Here is a 22,581-nt window from a genome sequence, read left to right on the forward strand (position 1 = left end):
TTTTTAACCCTCCCCTCTCCTCTCTGCTGCCTAAAAACTTCCTCCCAATCACATTCCATTCCACACCTAAGCAAAACAAAAACGCATTTTCCCACTTGCGTTTTTCAAGCATGAACGTGCGTCACAAAGTAGCTCAAAAATGTTTTCGGTCGTGGAGCGTTCAGTTTTTGGGTGCGCATTTGCGATGCGCTTGTAGCACGTTTTGTCGCATGGCAAAACACACGTCTGCTAACCGTGATTGGGGGGTCACTGACATTTAGGCCACATTCCAATATAAATGTTTCTGAATGCACAGCAGCCCATAGAGGAAATGCGCTGCAGACACGCATCGCGCTTGTGTCACCCCAATGGCAATGCAAACAAAGTAGGAGTTTCCAAAACGCACTGAAAGGCGCACGTTTTCTGAGCAAGCTGCTGCATGTTCGGAAACACGCAAATGCAAACGCAGCATAAATGGAAACGCAAATGCGCCAATCATTGGCCGCACGTCGCCGTGCCTTTTTCGAAATGCGCAGCATAACAAGAATTTTCTGTGCAGTGTTTTGCTGCGTGACAGGGTCAGTCTAGAGGAGTGGGCATTCCTAGGAAAGCTGTATTTGCATAGTTAACTCCCACATGTGATGCTGATCCTCCATGGTTGAAGGAACAGAGTCCAATGAATGAAAGGGGCGGGGCCAGGGACAGTCAGGCTGGGGAGGAAAGAGCCAGATGCTGCTGAATGTCCTCCAGCCAGGAAAGGAGGCGGGGCTCTATCTGACTTGCTGCAGCTTCTAATGCACATTGTTACATAGTTACATAGTTAGTGAGGTTGAAAAAAGACACAAGTCCATCCAGTCCAACCCATGATGCGTGTGTGTTTGCTTTTAACCGTACATTGTGTACCCCTGTATGTTGTGGTCTTTAAGGTGTACATCTAATAGTTTTTTGAAACTATCTATGCTCCCCGCTGATACGACTGCTTGTGGAAGAGAATTCCACATCCTTACCGCTCTTACAGTGAAGAACCCCTTACGCACTTTAAGGTTAAACCGCCTTTCCTCAAGTTTTAGTGAGTGGCCACGTGTCTTATTGTATTCCCTTTCTCTGAATAGTTTGTTCCTTATGCTAGGGTCGCCAGTACAGTATTTGTACGTTGATATCATATCCCCCCTCAATCGTCTCTTCTCCAGAGAGAATAGGTTCAGTGCTTGTAGTCTTTCCTCATAGCCGATGTCCTCCATTCCCCTAATTATTTTTGTTGCCCTCCTCTGGACTTTCTCCAGTTCCAGCACATCCTTCCTGCGGACCGGTGCCCAGAACTGGACAGCATACTCCAGATGTGGCCGGACCAGAGTCTTGTAGAGCGGGAGAATAATCTCTTTATTTCTGGAGTGAATCCCCCTTTTTATACATCCCAGTATTCTGTTGGCTTTGCTTGCGGCGGCTTGGCATTGCATGCCACTGCCAAGCCTGTTGTCTACCAGTACCCCCAAGTCCTTTTCCATCCTAGACTCACCCAGAGGTTCACCCCCTAGTGAATAGCTTGCTTTCTGGTTTCTGGCACCCAAGTGCATTACTTTACATTTTTCTACATTAAACCTCATCTGCCATGTAGTTGCCCACCCCGTTATTTTGTTCAGGTCTGCTTGCAAGATTTCCACATCCTGCATAGAAGATATTGGCATGCCTAATTTAGTATCATCTGCAAATACTGAGATTGTACTCGATATCCCCTCCTCTAGATCATTTATGAATAAATTAAACAGGATTGGTCCCAGGACAGAACCCTGGGGGACCCCACTTTCCACACCCGCCCAATCCGAGTACTCCCCATTAATCACCACCCTCTGGACTCTCCCCTGGAGCCAGGTCTCTATCCAGGTACTCACCTTATGATCCATACCTACCTTCCTTAGTTTGTACAGTAAGCGTTTGTGAGGAACGGTGTCAAAGGCCTTTGCGAAGTCCAGATACACCACATCCACAGGCTTACCTTTATCTAGGTGGCAGCTCACTTCATCGTAGAAGGTTAACAGATTGGTTTGGCACGAACGATTTTTCATGAATCCATGCTGATTTCTACTTATAATACCATTTTCATTACTAAAGTCTTGTATGTGGTCCCTTATCATCCCCTCCAAAATTTTGCAGACTACTGATGTTAGGCTGACCGGCCTATAGTTACCCGGGATATATCTCGGCCCCTTTTTAAATATTGGTACCACGTTGGCTTTTTTCCAATCAGCTGGCACCATACCCGTCTGTAAACTATCCTTAAAGATCAAGAATAATGGTCTGGCAATCACCTGGCTGAGCTCATTAAGAACCCTCGGGTGCAAGCCATCCGGTCCCGGGGATTTATTTATGTTAAGTTTCTCTAGTTTAGCTCTAAGTCTATCCTCTGTTAGCCATGGCGGCACTTCCTGAGGTGTATTATTTAGTTCGGCCTTACAAGCGGGTTTCGTGTAGCCCCCCGATTCTTTTGTGAAGACTGAAGAAAAGAAATTATTTAACACTTCCGCCTTTTCTCTGTCCTCAGTGGCCATTTTTCCTTTATCATCTTTTATGGGGCCAATGTGCTCTGGCCTGGCTTTCTTACTGTTTATATACTTAAAGAACTTCTTGGGGTTCTTTTTGCTCTCCTCCGCTATATGTCTCTCGTGTTCTATTTTAGCCGCCCTGATTTCATCTTTACATTTCTTATTACACTCTTTGTAGTGCCTAAATGCTGCCAATGACCCCTCAGTCTTGTATTTTTTGAAGGCCTTTTCTTTAGCTCTAATATACATTTTAATGTTGGAGTTTAGCCACCCAGGGTTTAGTTTTGCTCTTTTAAATTTATTTCCCTGTGGAATGCACTGGCCCACTCCCTTGTTAAGTATGCTCTTGAAGCACTCCCATTTTTCCTCCGTGTTCTTTGTTCCCAGGGTTCTATCCCATTTGATATTTTCTAGCAGCGAGCGCAGTTTAGGGAAATTGGCTCTTGTGAAATTCAGTGTCCTTATATTACCCTTGTGTTTCCTATTACTGTAATTAATACTGAAACCAATTGACCTATGGTCACTGTTCCCTAAGTTGTCCCGTATTTCTATATCCGTGATCAGGTCTGTATTGTTGGTAATCAGTAGGTCAAGTACCGCATTGCTTCTTGTCGGTGCATTCACCATCTGACCCATGAAATTGTCCTGCAAAACATTTAGGAACTGCCGAGCCTTGGCTGAGTGTGCGGTTCCTTCTGCCCAGTCTATATCTGGATAATTAAAGTCCCCCATTATAATGACATTTCCCATCCTTGCTGCCAATCCTATCTGTAACATGAGGTCCGCCTCACCCTCCTCCCTCTGGTTGGGGGGCCTATAGCATACGCCCAATATTACCTTCCCCGCCGTGCCTTCCCTTTGAAGCTCTACCCATAGGGATTCTGCCTCGTCCATAGCTCCATTATTAATATCATCCCTCATATTTACCTGTATACTGTTCTTAATATACAAACATACCCCTCCCCCTTTTTTACTTTCTCTATCTCTGCGATAAAGGGAATACCCCTGAATGGACGCCATCCAGTCATGAGAGCTGTCAAACCAAGTCTCAGTTATCCCCACAAAATCTAAGTCCTCCTCAAATATCAGCAGCTCCAGCTCTCCCATCTTGTTGGCCAGGCTTCTGGCATTGGTATACAAACCTCGTAATTTTGATCGGTTATATTTATCCTCTTTTGATGTTTTTAGGCTGCTCTCTTGATTTTTCCCCGTACCCACCCTGGGTATAGGAGCTCCGCACACCCTATCGCTAATGCCCCCATTTCTGCCCTCTGAAACTTGCTTTCCACTGGGTAATTCTACATCTGTACCCTCCCCCCCATTCCCTAGTTTAAAAGCCCCTCTAACTTTTCGGCCATCCTCGCACCCAGTACGGCTGCACCCACCCCATTTAGGTGCAATCCGTCCCTACCAAAGAGCCGGTGACCGACTGAGAAGTCGGCCCAGTTCTCCAGGAACCCGAAACCCTCCTTACTACACCAGCTCCTCAGCCACTCGTTAACTTCCCTAATCTCCCGCTGCCTCTCTGGTGTGGCTCGAGGTACAGGTAGTATTTCGGAAAATATTACCTTGGAGGTCCTAGTCCTCAACTTAGCGCCTAAGTCCCTGAAATCGTTTAGGACTCTCCGTCTTCCTCTGCCTATGTCATTGGTACCCACGTGTACCATGACAGCTGGGTCTTCCCCAGCCCCACCCAATAATCTGTTCACCCGATCCGCTATGTGCCGAACCCGAGAAGCTCACAGTGTGCGGGGAAATCAGAGTCCAGGAGAGGAGCCGCTACACCTGTGCAAGACTGACGGGAGGGGGAGGAGCCGCAATACCTGTGCAAGACTGGAGGGGGAGGAGCCGCTACACCTGTGCAAGACTGGAGGGGGAGGAGCTGCTACACCTGTGTAAGACTGGAGGGGGAGGAGCTGCTACACCTGTGCAAGACTGGAGGGGGGAGGAGCCACTACACCTGTGCAAAACTGGAGGGGGAGGAGCGGCTACACCTGTGCAAGACTGGAGGGGGAGGAGCTGCTACACCTGTGTAAGACTGGAGGGGGAGGAGCCGCTACACCTGTGCAAGACTGGAGGGGGAGGAGCTGCTACACCTGTGCAAGACTGGAGGGGGAGGAGCCGCTACACCTGTGCAAGACTGGAGGGGGAGGAGCTGCTACACCTGTGCAAGACTGGATGGGGAGGAGCTGCTACACCTGTGCAAGACTGGAGGGGAGGAGCCGCTACACCTGTGCAAGACTGAAGGGGGAGGAGCCGCTACACCTTTGCAACACTGGAGGGGGAGGAGCTGCTACACCTGTGCAAGACTGGAGGGGGAGGAGCCACTACAACTGTGCAAGACTGGAGGGGGAGGAGCCACTACACCTATGCAAGACTGAAGGGGGAAGAGCCGCTACACCTGTGCAAGACTGAAGGGGGAGGATTTTACAGCAATTCCTGAAGAAAGCTGTAACAATGTATCCATGTCTGACAATGTACTTCTGTATCTTTCAAGCATTTTTTTTTTGTTTTAATTCCGATTACACTAAGGCTCCTCCCCCCACTTCCATAAGCAACTATGCACACATAGAGCACCCCACCCCCACCCATCCCTATACATACCTCTTCAATCAACCGTCCATTCACCCGCCACTCACTTACTGGCAAATACCTTAATGCCGAACTAAGAAAACATTGTCCAAATCCATTTATCATAAATATCCTTTATACAGTATCTCACAGAAGTAAGTACACCCCTCACATTTCTGTAAATATTTTATTCTATCTTTTCATGTGACAACACTGAAGAAATTACACTTTGCTACAATGTAAAGTAGTGAGTGTACAGCTTGTATAAGAGCCGGTTCACACTACCACTATTTAAAGTCGCCCCGACTTTGGGGCGACTTTGAAGTCGCCCGTGCAGCACGACTTCATCGCGGCTTGCAAACGACTTCTCATAATAGAAGTCAATGCGAGTCGCTCCGACTTCACCAAAAAATAGTGCAGGAACCTTTTTCTAAGTCGGAGTGCCTTGAGTCGCTCTGATTAGAAAGGTTCCATTGCACAGCATGTAGCACTACTTTTCAGGCGACCAAGTCGCCTGACAAGTCGGAGTAGTGTGAACCGGCTCTCACAGTGTAAATTTACTGTCCCCTCAAAATAACTCAACACACAGCCATTAATGTCTAAACCGCTGGCAACAAAAGTGAGTACACCCCTAAGTGACAATGTCCAAATTGGGCCCAATTAGCCATTTACCCTCCCTGGTGTCATGTGACTCGTTAGTGTTAGAAGGTCTCAGGTGTGAATGGGGAGCAGGTGTGTTACATTTGGTGTTATCGCTCTCACTCTCTCATACTGGTCACTGGAAGTTCAACATGGCACCTCATGGCAAAGAACTCTCTGAGGATCTGAAAAAAAGAATTGTTGCTCTACATAAAGATGGCCTAGGCTATAAGAAGATTGCCAAGACCCTGAAACTGAGCTGCAGCACGGTGACCAAGACCATACAGCGGTATAACAGGACAGGTTCCACTCAGAACAGGCCTCACCATGGTCCACCAAAGAAGTTGAGTGCCGTGCTCAGCGTCATATCCAGAGGTTGTCTTTGGGAAATAGACGTATGAGTGCTGCCAGCATTGCTGCAGAGGTTGAAGGGGTGGGGGGTCAGCCTGTCAGTGCTCAGACCATACGCCGCACACTGCATCAAATTGGTCTGCATGGCTGTCATCCCAGAAGGAGGCCTCTTCTAAAGATGATGCACAAGAAAGCCTGCAAACAGTTTGCTGAAGACAAGCAGACTAAGGACATGGATTACTGGAACCATCTCCTGTGCTCTGATGAGACCAAGATAAACTTATTTGGTGTCAGATGGTGTCAGGTGTGTGTGGCGGCAACCAGGTGAGGAGTACAAAGACAAGTGTGTCTTCCTACAGTCAAGCATGGTGGTGGGAGTGTCATGGTCTGGGGCTGCATGAGTGCTGCCGGCACTGGGGAGCTACAGATCATTGAGGGAACCATGAATGCCAACATGTACTGTGACATACTGAAGCAGAGCATGATCCCCTCCCTTCAGAGACTGGGGGGCAGGGCAATATTCCAACATAACGACCCCAAACACCTCCAAGATGACCACTGCCTTGCTAAAGAAGCTGAGGGTAAAGGTGATGGACTGGCCAAGCATGTATCCAGACCTAAACCCTATTGAGCATCTGTGGGACATCCTCAAAGGGAAGGTGGAGGAGCGCAAGGTCTCTAACATCCACCAGCTCTGTGATGTCATCATGGGGGAGGGGAAGAGGACTCCAGTGACAACCTGTGAAGCTCTGGTGAACTCCATGCCCAAGAGGGTTAAGGCAGTGCTGGAAAATAATGGTGGCCACACAAAATATTCACACTTTGGGCCCAATTTGGACATTGTCACTTAGGGGTGTACTCACTTTTGTTGCCAGCGGTTTAGACATTAATGGCTGTGTGTTGAGTTATTTTGAGGGGACAGCAAATTTACACTGTTATACAAGCTGTACACTCACTACTTTACATTGTAGCAAAGTCTCATTTCTTCAGTGTTGTCACATGAAAAGATAGAATAAAATATTTACAGAAATGTGAGGGGTGTACTTACTTTTGTCAGATACTGTATATCCATTCATCATAAATCCATTCCTCGTGTGCTCTTCCTGAATCTCGATCTTTGTGTATTTCTTCCAGATCTGTGCAGTGATCCAGTGTGAGACTTTCCTGTAATAAAGACATCTCACTGCTGCTCTCTCTCTTTGTGCAGGGTGACTGGTCTGGTCTCCGCCCCCTCCTGTAGTTATCTATAGTGGGTGGAGCTTGCTGGGCTCCTCCCTCAGCTCTGCACTCTCTTTCTTTGTGCAGAGTGACTGGTCTTGTCTCCGCCCCCTCCTGTAGTTATTTATAGTAGGTGGAGCCTGTTGGGCCCCTCCCACAGCTCTTCAATCTCTTTCCTTGTGCAGAGTGACTTGTCATGTCTCCGCCCCCTCATTTGTTTTTTCTGCAGGCAGCCTATAGTGGATGGAGCCTGCTGGCCCCTCCCACAGCTCTTCTCTCTCTCTCTCTTTCCTTGTGCAGAGTGACTGAACTTATCTCCACCCCCTCCTGTAGTTTTCTGCAGTGGGTGGAGCTTGCTGGGCCCCTCCGAAAACTTTGCTCTCTCTCCTTGTGCAGAGTGACTGGTCTTGTCTCCACCCCCTTCTGTAGTTTTCTTTAGTAGGTGGAGACTGATGGGCCCCTCCCACAGCTCTGGTCTCTCTCCTTGTGCAGGGTGACTGGTCTTGTCTCCGCCCCCTCCTGTAGTTTTCTGTATTGGGTGGAGCCTGTTGGGCTCCTCCCACAGCTCTGCTATATGTATAGCACGGTGAGGATGTCACTGCTACTTTTACAAGGTAATATCTGGATGTGCAAAGACATTTGGTGCTTACAAAGTGGATTCATATTCTTTTTGTGGCTATTGAGGAATATATATTCAAATGAAAGTTTTGCCCGGAGTTCCGCCTTATGGCGGGTCAGACAGTGACAGTAGTGAAGCCGGGGACAGCCAGGCATTCTAGAAATAAGGACGAGTTTTCCTTAAAGAGATCATGTGGAGGGCCTGGGACCTGATACTGAATAGGATATGACTTGCTCAGAGGCAGTGGGGGGGGGGGGGGGGTGGACAAGCAGACATTTAGGGTGGGGGGAGGGGTTGGGGGGTCTCACGCGGGTTCATGGGAAAAGTCTCTAAAATGAGAGATTTCCAGAAAACTCGACCAGCAGAACAGGAAACATTAAATCTTTCCATCTGTTCGGCCACCCAAAGTCCCAGCCGCACTGAGATATGAAGAATAAATCTGCAGCAGTTCGGGCCTGGAGGGGTACAAGGTCCTCCAGGTGTTGGCGGGCGGCTGGGACTTGTAGTTCATCAGGCTGCAGGTCGCCTCTGGAAAGAAGAGTTGCTGTGAAACAACTATGCAATCCGGTCCTGCAGATCATCTGGCTGCCAGGCACTGGTGACCCCCCCCCTGCAGATCATCTGACTGCCAGGCACTGGTGACCCCTCTCCCCCCTGCAGATCATCTAACTGCCAGGCACTGTTGACCCCCCCCTGCAGATCCTCTAACTGCCAGGCACTGGTGACCCCCCCCTGCAGATCATCTAACTGCCAGGCACTGTTGACCCCCCCCTGCAGATCCTCTAACTGCCAGGCACTGGTGACACCCCCCCCCACAGATCATGTAACTGCCAGGCACTGGTGACCCCCCCCCCGCAGATCATCTAACTGCCAGGTGCTGGTAACCCCCCCCCCCGCATATCATCTAACTGCCAGGCACTGGTGACCCCCCCCTGCAGATCATCTAACTGCCAGGCACTGGTGACCCCCCCCCCTGTAGATCTTCTGACTTCCAGGCACTGGTGACCCCCCCCCCCCTGTAGATCTTCTGACTTCCAGGCACTGGTGACCCCCCCGCCCCCGCAGATCATTTAACTGCCAGGCACTGGTGACCCCCCCCCCCCCCATCTGCAGATTGCTAGGGACTGCCACAAAGCAGTGACAACTTTCCATGCTCTGCTCCTGCATAAGCTGTGCTATTGATGAGTTGACAAGGAGTCTAAATATTTAGAAGATCTGTTTAGAAAGAGAAAAGCTGTATTTGGCGTTTTCATGGTCTACAAAGACCTGATTGGTGCAGACCCCCCCCCCCCCCCACCCCCCAAAACTTGGCGTCCTGCGTTGTTTTTACTCCACCTTTATATTCACCATCAGTATAAATCAGAGGAACATGAAAGAGAAAAGGAGGTGCAAACACTCGCTGCATCACCCTTGGACAGCTTTAAAACCTTTATTAAAATGCCAAAAACTTTGGGTCCCACCAGAGTCGCCAAAAAAAAAAAAAACAAAGAAATAAAAATGCCAAAAACTCACAGACATGAAGAGCAAAAATCGCATGTAATGAGTCCACCGCGTGTAGAAATGAACATGTCCCTGTGATTGGACAGCTGACGCGTTTCAGTAGTCACGCTCCCTTTTTCAGAACTCTGTGAAAGTGTGTATAAAGAGGGGGGGGGGCCTGAGGAGTTCAATGTGAAGATGGGGGGGGGGGGGGTCTGTTGTGAAAGGGAGGGATGTGATGTGAAGGGGGAAATAAAGGGGGAGGGGGGACTGAGGACTCTGGAGTGAAAGTGTGTGTGGGGGGGGGGGGGGGGAGCCTGAGAACTCCCATGTGGAAGGAAGGGGGGGGGGGCTGAGGAGTTAAATGTGAAGATGGGGGGGGTCTGTCGTGAAAGGGAGGGATGTGATGTGAAGGGGGAAATAAAGGGGGAGGGGGGACTGAGGACTCTGATGTGGAAGTGTGTGTGTGTGGGGGGGAGCCTGAGAACTCCCATGTGGAAGGAAGGGGGGGGCTGAGGAGTTCAATGTGAAGATGGGGGGGGGTCTGTCGTGAAAGGGAGGGATGTGATGTGAAGGGGGAAATAAAGGGGGAGGAGGGACTGAGGACTCTGATGTGGAAGTGTGTGTGTGTGGGGGGGAGCCTGAGAACTCCCATGTGGAAGGAAGGGGGGGGCTGAGGAGTTCAATGTGAAGATGGGGGGGGGGGGGTCTGTTGTGAAAGGGAGGGATGTGATGTGAAAGGGGGAAATAAAGGGGGAGGGGGGACTGAGGACTCTGGTGTGAAAGTGTGTGTGTGGGGGGGGGGGGCTGAGGGCTTTTATGTGGAAGGAAGGGGGGGGGAGGGCCTGATGAGTTAAATGTGAAGATGGGGGGGGGGGTCTGTCGTGAAAGGGAGGGATGTGATGTGAAGGGGGAAATAAAGGGGGAGGGGGGACTGAGGACTCTGATGTGGAAGTAAGGGGGGGGGGCTGAGGAGTTAAATGTGAAGATGGGGGGGGGGGTCTGTTGTGAAAGGGAGGGATGTGATGTGAAGGGGGAAATGAAGGGGGAGGGGGACTGAGGACTCTGATGTGGAAGGAAGGGGGGGGGGGCTGAGGACTCCAATGTGAAGATGGGGGGGGGGCAGGTGTTCTGTTGTGAAAGGGAGGGATCAGGGATGGGATGTGAAGGGGGAAATTAAGAAGGGGGGGGCGACTGAGGGCTCTGATGTGAAAGTGGGGGACTGAGGACTCTTTATGTGGAGGGGATGACGACTAAGGACTCTGATGTGGAGGGGGGACTGAGGACTCTGATGTGGAGGGGGATGGGGGGGGGGTGAGTACTCTGATATGACTGGACTATTCTTCTGATGTGACGATGAGACCTCATTTTAGATCGGAGTGACTCAATATTTTTTATACATTGAAAGGGTTCTGTTACTTAAATAAGGTGTTATGTAGAAGGGGGAGGGGGGGTTGTTCTCCAGTCTTGTCCTAGGGGTGACAACACTCTTCCTCCAGAGATACAGTATACTGAGTGTTGTCACCCCTAGGACAGGAATTGTGTTACTGGCAGGATCACCAGGAAAAAAAATCCAAATAAAAGAAAAGGAATGCAGCCGCTACATCTAAGGACAGCTAATCAGCGACATGAGAATATTGCTCTTGATTTAGATACATTGTAGGGGATGCTAAAGCCATTATCTGTGTGATTTAGCATGCCTTAAGTGACACTGGATGTTGATGTCTCAGGATCTCAGTGTATTGGGGGGAGGGGGGGGTCCAGGCTCAGCAGATTGCATTGTCCTCCCATTTCCCATCCTCTTACTCAGGGCAGAGCACTTCTTTAGGAGATGATAGTTTCCTGCTGGGATGTAGGGGGGGGGGGGGGGGTGAGGAAGGCGATGACATCATGGGTTCCGGCTGCGGATGTTCCCCGGAGGTCAGCCTGGGAGACTTTGAAGTGAATTTATTTGGAGAAAAGGGGGATTCTGTCTTCCTCTTCCTCCAGCTGCTTGTCATTAGACGGGACCATTGTCCCATAATTAGTATGAATTCCCCACCGGAAACCATCCAACGCCGCCAACAATAAACACACAAAACCAATACATTTCATCCGCACATCGCCGCCATCCAATATATATCATCCGCACATCGCCGCCAACCAATATACTGTGCTTTGCGAAAGTATTCGGCCCCCTTGAACTTTGCGACCTTTTGCCACATTTCAGGCTTCAAACATAAAGATATAAAACTGTAATTTTTGGTGAAGAATCAACAACAAGTGGGACACAATCATGAAGTGGAACGAAATTTATTGGATATTTCAAACTTTTTTAACAAATAAAAAACTGAAAAATTGGGCGTGCAAAATTATTCAGCCCCCCTTAAGTTAGTAGCTCCACCTTTTGCTGCGATTACAGCTGTAAGTCGCTTGGGGTATGTCTCTATCAGTTTTGCACATCGAGAGACTGACATTTTTGCCCATTCCTCCTTGCAAAACAGCTCGAGCTCAGTGAGGTTGGATGGAGAGCGTTTGTGAACAGCAGTTTTCAGTTCTTTCCACAGATTTTCGATTGGATTCAGGTCTGGACTTTGACTTGGCCATTCTAACACCTGGATATGTTTATTTGTGAACCATTCCATTGTAGATTTTGCTTTATGTTTTGGATCATTGTCTTGTTGGAAGACAAATCTCCGTCCCAGTCTCAGGTCTTTTGCAGACTCCATCAGGTTTTCTTCCAGAATGGTCTTGTATTTGGCTCCATCCATCTTCCCATCAATTTTAACCATCTTCCCTGTCCCTGCTGAAGAAAAGCAGGCCCAAACCATGATGCTGCCACCACCATGTATGACAGTGGGGGATGGTGTGTTCAGGGTGATGAGCTGTGTTGCTTTTACGCCAAACATAACGTTTTACATTGTTGCCAAAAAGTTTGATTTTGGTTTCATCTGAGCAGAGCCCCTTCTTCCACATGTTTGGTGTCTCCCAGGTGGCTTGTGGCAAACTTTAAACGACACTTTTTATGGATATCTTTAAGAAATGGCTTTCTTCTTGCCACTCTTCCATAAAGGGCAGATTTGTGCAGTATACGACTGATTGTTGTCCTATGGACAGAGTCTCCCACCTCAGCTGTAGATCTCTGCAGTTCATCCAGAGTGATCATGGGCCTCTTGGCTGCATCTCTGATCAGTCTTCTCCTTGTATGAGCTGAAAGTTTAGAGGGACGGCCAGGTCTTCGTAGATTTGCAGTGGTCTGATACTCCTTCCATTTCAATATTATCGCTTGCACAGTGCTCCTTGGGATGTTTAAAGCTTGGGGAATCTTTTTGTATCCAAATCCGGCTTTAAACTTCTCCATCCACAACAGTATCTCGGACCTGCCTGGTGTGTTCCTTGTTCTTCATGATGCTCTCTGCGCTTTAAACGGACCTCTGAGACTATCACAGTGCAGGTGCATTTATACGGAGACTTGATTACACACAGGTGGATTCTATTTATCATCATTAGTCATTTAGGTCAACATTGGATCATTCAGAGATCCTCACTGAACTTCTGGAGAGAGTTTGCTGCACTGAAAGTAAAGGGGCTGAATAATTTTGCACGCCCAACTTTTCAGTTTTTTATTTGTTAACAAAGTTTTAAATATCCAATAAATTTCGTTCCACTTCATGATTGTGTCCCACTTGTTGTTGATTCTTCACAAAAAATTACAGTTTTATATCTTTATGTTTGAAGTCTGAAATGTGGCAAAAGGTAGAAAAGTTTAAGGGGGGCGAATACTTTCGCAAAGCACTGTATATCATCCGCACATCGCCAACAACAATAAATGCACAAAACCAATATATTTAATCCGCACATCGCCGACTCCAGAATCCAAATCTGGAAACGTAGAAGAGTGACAGCAGAAAAAGGCCAAGCGCTCTATCGACTCCGCCCCCTTTTTATTTATTTATTCAAATTTGTCTGAGTATAGATCTATGTTTGTCCCAAAAATTGTTACATTCACTTCCTGTTCCTTGACTCACTACCTCTGCTGGAAGTCTGTTCCAAGCATCAACTACTCTTTTTACCAAAATAATACTTTTTTAAGGCTGGCCATACATTATACAATGCTCTTGTACAATTTTCCATTAGATTTACCAAAACCCAATATGAGGTCAAACCTCAACACTTTCCGTTTCTATGCAATCAGGCCGGCCCTTGCACTATATAGTTGAAGGTAAATCTAAAGGAAATTAAACAAAAAAAATTGTTAAATGTATGGCCAACTTTAGGTTGGTTTTTAATATTCCACCTGCTAGTTTGAGGTCCCCGTGTTCTTCATCTTAGCTTCACATTGAAAATCCTGCCCTCCTGAACACTTGGATTTTAAGTTTGCAATTTAAAGTTTATTTTTCATTTTTTTATTTTATTTATTAATACTTTTACATTTTATTTAGCTTTATTACTATTTATGTATAATAATTGTTTTTTTATCTTTATTTTTATTATTATTAATATTATTATTAATAATAATAAAAATAATAATAATATTATTTTTTTTTTATTGCATTTATTTAGCTTTATTACTATTCATGTATTATTAATATTCTTTTATTTTTTTATCAATTATTTTATTTAGCTTTATTTTAACCCTTATTTGTTATTATTGTTTATTTTCTTCTTATTATTATTTTTATTATTATTATTATTATTATTATTATTATTATGATTATTAATATTATTTTTTTATTATTATTATTAGGGTTGCACTGATACTGTTTTTTTGCCGTTGAGTACAAGTACCGATGTTTTTTCGGTCAAATAGTCACTGATACCGACTATCGATACCTTTGCGTGCAATTAGAGCCCATAGAAAATGAATAGGCTTAAATTGCACTGCAAAGAATTGCATGTGATTTAAACAGGAATATGTTGTGATTCCTATCAAAATCGCATGCAGTTTTCCTCACCGCTTGTGTGTTATCCCAGGCTGAAATCACTATGACAAGCCTGGGTTCACACAGGAGCGGTGGGGTAAACGGCATGCGATTCGGACAGGAATCGCACTGCATTCCTATTCAAATTGCTTTTGATTGTTTTCAATGCGATTTCAGTCCATTAATTTTGTATGAGCTCAAACTACAACCGTAAAGGTATTGGGTTCGGGTATTGGAGCATTTTCAGGAGTAGTTATGAGAATGCTCAGTATCGGCACCAATACCGGTATCGGTGCAACCCTAATTATTATTATTGCTTTTATTTTACATAGCTTTAATAATATTTATGTATTATTATTTTTACATTTATTTGATTGAGCTTTATTACTATTTTTGCATTATTAATAATAATTTATCTTTTTAGCAATTATTTTATTTAGCTTTTAACCCTTATTTTTTATTATTATTATTATTGCATTTATATTACATAGCCATATTCGTATTTATGTATTATTATTAATATTATTATTACATTTATTTGATTTAACTTTAATACTATTTATGTAAATAAATAATATTTATGTATTATTATTTTTAAATTTATTTGATTGAGCTTTATTACTCTTTATGCATTATTAATAGTAATTTATATTTTTAGCAATTATTTTATTTAGCTTTTAACCCTTATTTTTTATTATTATTATTGCATTTATTTTACATAGCCTTATTCGTATTTATGTATTATTATTAATATTATTATTACATTTATTTGATTTAACTTTAATACTATTTATGTATATAAATAATATTTATGTATTATTATTTTTACATTTATTTGATTGAGCTTTATTACTATTTATGCATTATTAATAATAATTTATCTTTTTAGCAATTATTTTATTTAGCTTTAAACCCTTATTTTTTTATTATTGTTATTATTATTGCATTTATTTTACATAGCCTTATTCGTATTTATGTATTATTATTAATATTATTATTACATTTATTTGATTTAACTATATTATTATTTATGTATTATTATTATTAATAATGTTTTTTTTTTCTCTTTATTTTGACCTGGTCATCCTGCCAGGAACACACTTACTGTCCCATGGTGACAACTCTCACTCACTGTACTGTATCTATGGAGGAGCAGCATTGTGCCCCCCCCCCCCCAAATATTAATTCTATACCGTCCCCCAACACTGAAAAGGGAATTTAGTCTGGAGTTTGGTGTGACATTTTCCTTGCACTGGGAGAGGAACAGTAAAGCACAGTCCTAATACTAAGCTGGAAGCAGGGCAATGAGTACATAGACCCCTCCCCCCAACCTATATATAAATACAATAATGAATAGACATTTATTTTAGGATGATCGCATTCATAGAGACTATCTTCAGACTCCCCCCCCCCCTGTGAATTAGTTCCATCTGGAATTGATTGTGACATGCGGTCAGCCATGTATGACCGTCCCGCCATGTGCTGCCAGTCAGGGGTGGCGGTGACTCCTGAAGTCTCATCCCCATCGTGACTCACAGTCCTTCTGACATGACTGAGCTCACTGTACAGAGAGCCGGGGGAACCCCGCACAGAACATTCTCCACTCATAATAAACCACATAACTTTCCTGCCAGCCTCCGCCAATACTTATATATAAAACCCGTGATTCCCTCCCCTCCCCCATCATCAGATAAATCTTCACATGTCAGCGTCTCCAAACTCCTCCAATTCTCTGTCTGAGGTTCAGAAGTCACAAATTCCAACAATCTTCCCTTCTGTTTCCTTCCTTCTCTTCCTTCTTTTCCCTTTTATTCTTTTTTTTTTTTCTTCCAATTACTTTCCTGTCTTCTCTTTTTTGCCCTTTTCCTTCATATTAATTCTCCTCTCCTCTCCTCTTCTCTCCTTGTCCTCTCCTCTCCTCTTCTTGTGCTCTCCTCTTCCTCTCCTGTCCTCTCCTCTTCTCCCCTCTACTTGTGCTTTCCTCTCCTCTCCTCTCCTTTCCACTCCTCTCCTCTCCTCTCCTCCCCTCTCCTCCCCTCTCCTCTCCTCGTGCTTTCCTCTCCTCTCCTCTCCTCTCCTCTCCTCTCCTCTTGCTTTCCTCTCCTCTCCTTGTGCTCTCCTCTCCTTTCCTCATGCTTTCCTCTCCTCTCCTTTCCTCTCCTCTCCTTGTGCTTTTATCTCCTTGTGCTGTGCTCTCCTCTCCTTGTGCTGTGCTCTCCTCTCCTCTCCTTGTGCTCTCCTCTCCTCCCTTCTCCTCTGCTTGTGCTTTCCTCTCCTCCCCTCTCCTCTCCTCTCCTCCCCTCTCCTCTCCTCCCCTCTCCTTGTGCTCTCCTCTCCTCCCTTCTCCTCTGCTTGTGCTTTCCTCTCCTCCCCTCTCCTCTCCTCTCCTCCCCTCTCCTCTCCTCTCCTCTCCTTGTGCTTTCCTCTCCATTCCTCCCCTCTCCTTGTGCTTTCTTCTCCTCTCCTCTCCTTGTACTTTCCTCTCCTCTCCTCTCCTCTCCTCTTCTTGTGCTCTCCTCTCCTCTTGCTTTTCTCTTCTGTTCTATTCCCTTTTCATCTGTTCACTTATTTTTTTTGCTTTCCCCCCTCTCTTCTTCAGTTTTTTTCTTTGCCACTCCCCCCTCTCATCTACCATCATCTCACCCCTTCTCCTTTCTTATCCTGTCTTTTTCCCTGTGCTCCTCTCCTTTTTCTTCCTCACCTCTCATCTTTTTTTGTCCTGTCCTGTCTTCTCTTCTCCCTTTTTTTTCTCCTGCCCTCCTCTCCCTCCCACTTTCTCTCTCTTCTCGCTTCCTTTCTATTCCCCTTCTCCTCTTCTCCCCTCTCCCCTCCTCTCTTCCCCTCTCCCCTCCTCTCTTCCCCTCTCATTTCCCCTCTCCCCTCCTCTTTTCTCCCCTCTCCCTCCTCTCTTTCCCTCTCTTCCCCTCTCTCCTCTCCTCTCTACTCTCCCCTCCTCTTTTCCCCTCTCTCCTCCCCTCTCCCCTCCTCTCTTCCCCTCCCCTCCTCTCCTCTCCCCTCTCCCCTCCTCTCTTCCCCTCCTCTCCCCTCTCCTCTCTCCCCTCCTCTCTTTCCCTCCTCTCCCCTCTCCCCTCTCCCCTCCTCTCTTTCCCTCCTCTCCCCTCTCCCCTCTCCCCTCCTCTCTTTCTCTCTCTTCCCCTCTCCTCTCCCCTCCTCTCTTCTCCTCTCCTCTCCCCTCCTCTCTTCCCCTCTCCTCTCCCCTCCTAATTATACCGATCCTTATATTACAGAAGATTGTAACAGGTTATCTTCCTGAACTACAACCACCATCATTGTAATATCATTTCCACCATGTATGAGTGTATAAGACTGATGTGACTGTGGGGGTACAGAGACTGATGTGATTGGCTCAGTGATCTCTGTACAGCACTGCGGTATATGTCAGAGCTATATAAATGTATAATAATAATAATAGTGTGTGACTGTGGGGGAGGGGACATTAGAGTGTAAGCTTCTCTGGTACAGAGACTGATGTGACTGTGGGGGAGGGGACATTAGAGTGTAAGCTCCTCTGGTACAGAGACTGATGTGACTGTGGGGGAGGGGACATTAGAGTGTAAGCTCCTCTGGTGCAGAGACTGATATGACTGTGGGGGAGGGGACACTAGAGTGTAAGCTCCTCTGGTACAGAGACTGATGTGACTGTGGGGGAGGGGACATTAGAGTGTAAGCTCCTCTGGCACAGAGACTGATGTGACTGTGGGGGAGGGGACATTAGAGTGTAAGCTCCTCTGGTACAGAGACTGATGTGATTGGCTCAGTGATCTCTGTACAGCACTGCGGTATATGTCAGAGCTATATAAATGTATAATAATAATAGTGTGTGACTGTGGGGGAGGGGACATTAGAGTGTAAGCTCCTCTGGTACAGAGGCTGATGTGACTGTGGGGGAGAGGACATTAGAGTGTAAGCTCCTCTGGTGCAGAGACTGATATGACTGTGGGGGAGGGGACACTAGAGTGTAAGCTCCTCTGGTACAGAGACTGATGTGATTGGCTCAGTGATCTCTGTACAGCACTGCGGTATATGTCAGAGCTATATAAATGTATAATAATAATAGTGTGTGACTGTGGGGGAGGGGACATTAGAGTGTAAGCTTCTCTGGTACAGAGACTGATGTGACTGTGGGGGAGGGGACATTAGAGTGTAAGCTCCTCTGGTACAGAGACTGATGTGACTGTGGGGGAGGGGACATTAGAGTGTAAGCTCCTCTGGTGCAGAGACTGATATGACTGTGGGGGAGGGGACACTAGAGTGTAAGCTCCTCTGGTACAGAGACTGATGTGACTGTGGGGGAGGGGACATTAGAGTGTAAGCTCCTCTGGCACAGAGACTGATGTGACTGTGGGGGAGGGGACATTAGAGTGTAAGCTCCTCTGGTACAGAGACTGATGTGATTGGCTCAGTGATCTCTGTACAGCACTGCGGTATATGTCAGAGCTATATAAATGTATAATAATAATAGTGTGTGACTGTGGGGGAGGGGACATTAGAGTGTAAGCTCCTCTGGTACAGAGGCTGATGTGACTGTGGGGGAGAGGACATTAGAGTGTAAGCTCCTCTGGTGCAGAGACTGATATGACTGTGGGGGAGGGGACATTAGAGTGTAAGCTCCTCTGGTACAGAGACTGTTGGGGAGGGGACATTAGAGTGTAAGCTCCTCTGGTACAGAGACTGATGTGATTGGCTCAGTGATCTCTGTACAGCACTGCGGTATATGTCAGAGTTATTAAATATGTTGTATAAAATAAGACACGTTGCGTATCATTGTGCGGCTATCAGTATGAATATATTGGATGCTCACTGTCGGTGTTGGTTTATGTTGCAGCTTTGTGTTGATTATATCGGTCAGTCGCTGTCGGTGGAGATGGTTTGTGAAGCCTTGCAGGTGAGAAATATTGGATGTCAGATAACAGGCCAGGGCCATGTCTCCTCTTCCTTGTCACTGATTGGCTGATCGATGTGCATCTCTAGCGATGATTAGGGATGAACACCATTGTTGCTTTGCGTACATTTTGGCGCAGTTGCAGACTTTCCCTGGCAGTTCATTCAGATAAATGGGCTGCTTAGGGCTCCTTCACACAGGCGGGAGCCTCTAGTGGTTTAGAGATGATTTACAGGCATTCAGGAGGCGATACTGACACCTCCTAAATGGCAGTTGTTTTCCCAGTCCCAATGGGGATTTTATAAATCACATATCCACATCATTTATAATCTAGATACAAGGTAGCGCTGTGCAACTTAAGTCATAAACATAAATTCAGTGTTCAGCATGAAACAAAAAGTGCCTTTATTACTTACTTACAGCGCAGTCGCACATTTCTGGGAGGGCCTTTATTGACATCCCCCCAGAATCCTGCCTCCCCACATGCCCCTGAGGCACGCTCTGTGATCGCTGTGTCCTTAAGACACAGCTAATCAGAGATTGGGGTAAAGGGCCAATCACAGCTGATCAGAGATTGGGGTAAAGGGCCAATCACAGCTGATCAGAGATTGGGGTAAATGGCCAATCACAGCTGATCAGTGTAAACAGGATTTGCCGGTTATCAGCATTCCTCTCCTCTTGCTGACAGCATGTAAGGAGAGGAGAGCCTGCAAGGGGCAATGCACACAGGCCACTTCTAGACTGGTAATCAGTGCAGCCCCATCAGTGCCCATCAATGATGCCTGTCAGTGCCACCTATCAGTGCTGCCTATCAGTGTCCATCTATGCTGCCTATCAGTGCCCATCAATGCTGCCTATCATTGCCCATCAGTGCTGCCTATCAGTGCCCACCAATGCTGCCTATCAGTGCCCATCAGTGCTGCCTACCAGTGTCCATCAGTGCTACCTATCAGTGTCCATCAGTGCTACCTATCAGTGCCCATCATAGGTACCTATCAGTGCTGCCTATCAGTGCCCACCAATGCTGCCCATCAGTGCTGCCTACCAGTGCCCATCAGTGCTGCCTATCAGTGTCCATCAGTGCCACCTATCAGTGCCCATCATTGCTACCTATCAGTGCTGCCTATCAGTGTTCATCAGTGCCACCCATCAGTGCCCATCATTGCTGCCTATCGTTGGCCATCAGTGCTCATCAGTGCTGCCTCATAAGTGGCGCCCCATCAGTGCCACCTATTATTGTCGCCTATATCTGTGCCCATCAATGCCCATCAGTGCTGCCTATTATTGTCACCTATCAGTGCTGCCACATCAGTGCCCATCAGTGCAGCCTATCAGTGCAGTCTATCAGTGTCAGTCAGTGCCGCCTAGCAGTGTCCATCAGTGCAGCTTCATCAGCATATCAGTGAAGGGAAAAAAATTACTTATTTACATAATTGTATAACAGAAACTAAGAAAAACTTTTTTGTTAACTTTCAGGCTTTTTTTGTTTAGCAAAAACTAAAAAGCCCAGCGGTGACTAAATACTACCAAAAGAGAGCTCTGTTTGTGTGAACAAAATGATAAAAATGTAATTTGGGTACAGTGTTGCATGACCGTGTAATTGTCATTCAAAGAGTGACAGCGCTGAAAGTTAAATATAGGTCTAGACAGGAAGGGGGGGGGGGGTGCCTGGTATTGAAGTGGGTAAAGTGTCCATGTGATATAAAAGTGATACAGGAGTGCTCAGTAGTCCTTTCTTTAAACACATATAACTAACACAATAACTTATAATAATAAGTAATAATAATAATACACTCACCCACTCCTGTTTCTTATCTGAATGACAATAATAATGAGAAGGAAAGCCAATAGTGTAATTCTATATAATCTTTTTAGTAAAATCCAATAAAATGCCACAAAAATATTACAGCAGAAAGCCCATCATACCTCCTAAGGACATGTGTGAGAAAACCGCCATTATGCCGCTTAGACGGCGCCTCACGCAATCCCCTCGCTTACTGACAGCAGAATGTCACTTCCGGTGGGGGTCTGTCTGTTGTCACTTCCAGCTGACCCTGACTAGTTTCGTCTCCTGACTCTTTCGAAGGGTTCCCTTCCCTCCTAAACAGAAATATGAGAAATCTCTCCGAACTTACTTATAAATGATACAAAGGAACAATTAAGGAAAATAATATTCCCGCACATTGCCAATATTTTTTTGCAATAAGCTCTTTGCTTTTTTACTGGATAGATAGATATACAGTACTGTACAAACATTTTAGGCGGGTGTGAAGAAATGCTGTAAAGTAAAAATGCTTTAAAAAAAAATATACATTTTAATTGTTTATTTTTTATCAATTTACTAAATTCACAAAGAGAAAAACAAAAGAAAAATCTAAATCAGATCAATATTTGGTGTGACCACCCGTTGGCCTCATACAAGAATCAATTCTGACACTTTGTACTGAGATTTTGTGAGATTAAGGATTAGAATCAGGTGTATGATTAACCAATTATGCCAAGTAGTTGCTAATGATCATCAATTTCATATTTAAGTTGAAACACAGTCATTAACTGAAACAGAAACAGCTGTGTAGGGGGCTTAATACTGGGTGAGGAACAGCTAAACTCTGCTACTAAGGTGAGGTTGTGGAACACCGTTTCATGTCACAGGTCATACACCATGGCAAGACTGAGCACAGCAACAAGACACAAGGTAGTTATCCTGCATCAGCAAGGTCTCTCCCAGGCAAGGATTTCAACGCATATTGGGGTTCCAGATGCGCTGTTCAAGCTCTTTTGAAGACGCACAAAGAAACCGGCAACGTTGAGGACATTGGAGACGCAGTGGTCGGCCAAGGAAACTTAATGCAACGGATGAAAGACACACCCTGCTTATTTTCCTTCCACATCAGAAGATGTCCAGCAGTGCCATGAGCGCAGAATTGGTGGTACAGGTACCCCCATCTACTGTCTGGAGAAGTCTGGAAGAAACCAGTGGGACCCAGGTACCTCCATCTACTGTCTGGAGAAGTCTAAAGGAAATCAGTGGGACCCAGGTACCCCCATCTACTGTCTGAAGAGTCTGGAGGAAACCAGTGGGACCCAAGTACACCCATCTAGTGTCTGGAGAAGTCTGGAGGAAACCAGTGGGACTCAGGTACCCCCATCTACTGTCTGGAGAAGTCTGGAAGAAACCAGTGGGACCCAAGTACACCCATCTAGTGTCTGAAGAGTCTGGAGGAAACCAGTGGGACCCAGGTACCTCCATCTACTGTCTAGAGAAGTCTAAAGGAAATCAGCGGGACCCAGGTACCCCCATCTACTGTCTGAAGAGTCTGGAGGAAACCAGTGGGACCCAGGTACCCCTATCTACTGTCTGAAAAGTCTGGAGGAAACCAG

General features: G+C 46.0%; 1 protein-coding gene across 1 annotated transcript in view; it reads left to right on the plus strand.

Annotated features, from left to right (window-relative positions):
* BTBD19 (BTB domain containing 19) overlaps positions 1–22,581 on the plus strand; it is a 100,154-nt gene that overhangs the window by 54,925 nt on the left and 22,648 nt on the right. The window contains exon 4 of the mRNA XM_082266409.1: positions 19,144–19,203. Within this exon, the coding sequence (XP_082122535.1) occupies positions 19,144–19,203 (60 nt within the window). The remainder of the gene's footprint in view (positions 1–19,143; positions 19,204–22,581) is intronic.

The sequence above is a fragment of the Pelophylax lessonae genome (assembly GCF_965119305.1).
Source record: "Pelophylax lessonae genome assembly, chromosome: 8".
Classification (NCBI taxonomy): Eukaryota; Metazoa; Chordata; class Amphibia; order Anura; family Ranidae; genus Pelophylax; species Pelophylax lessonae.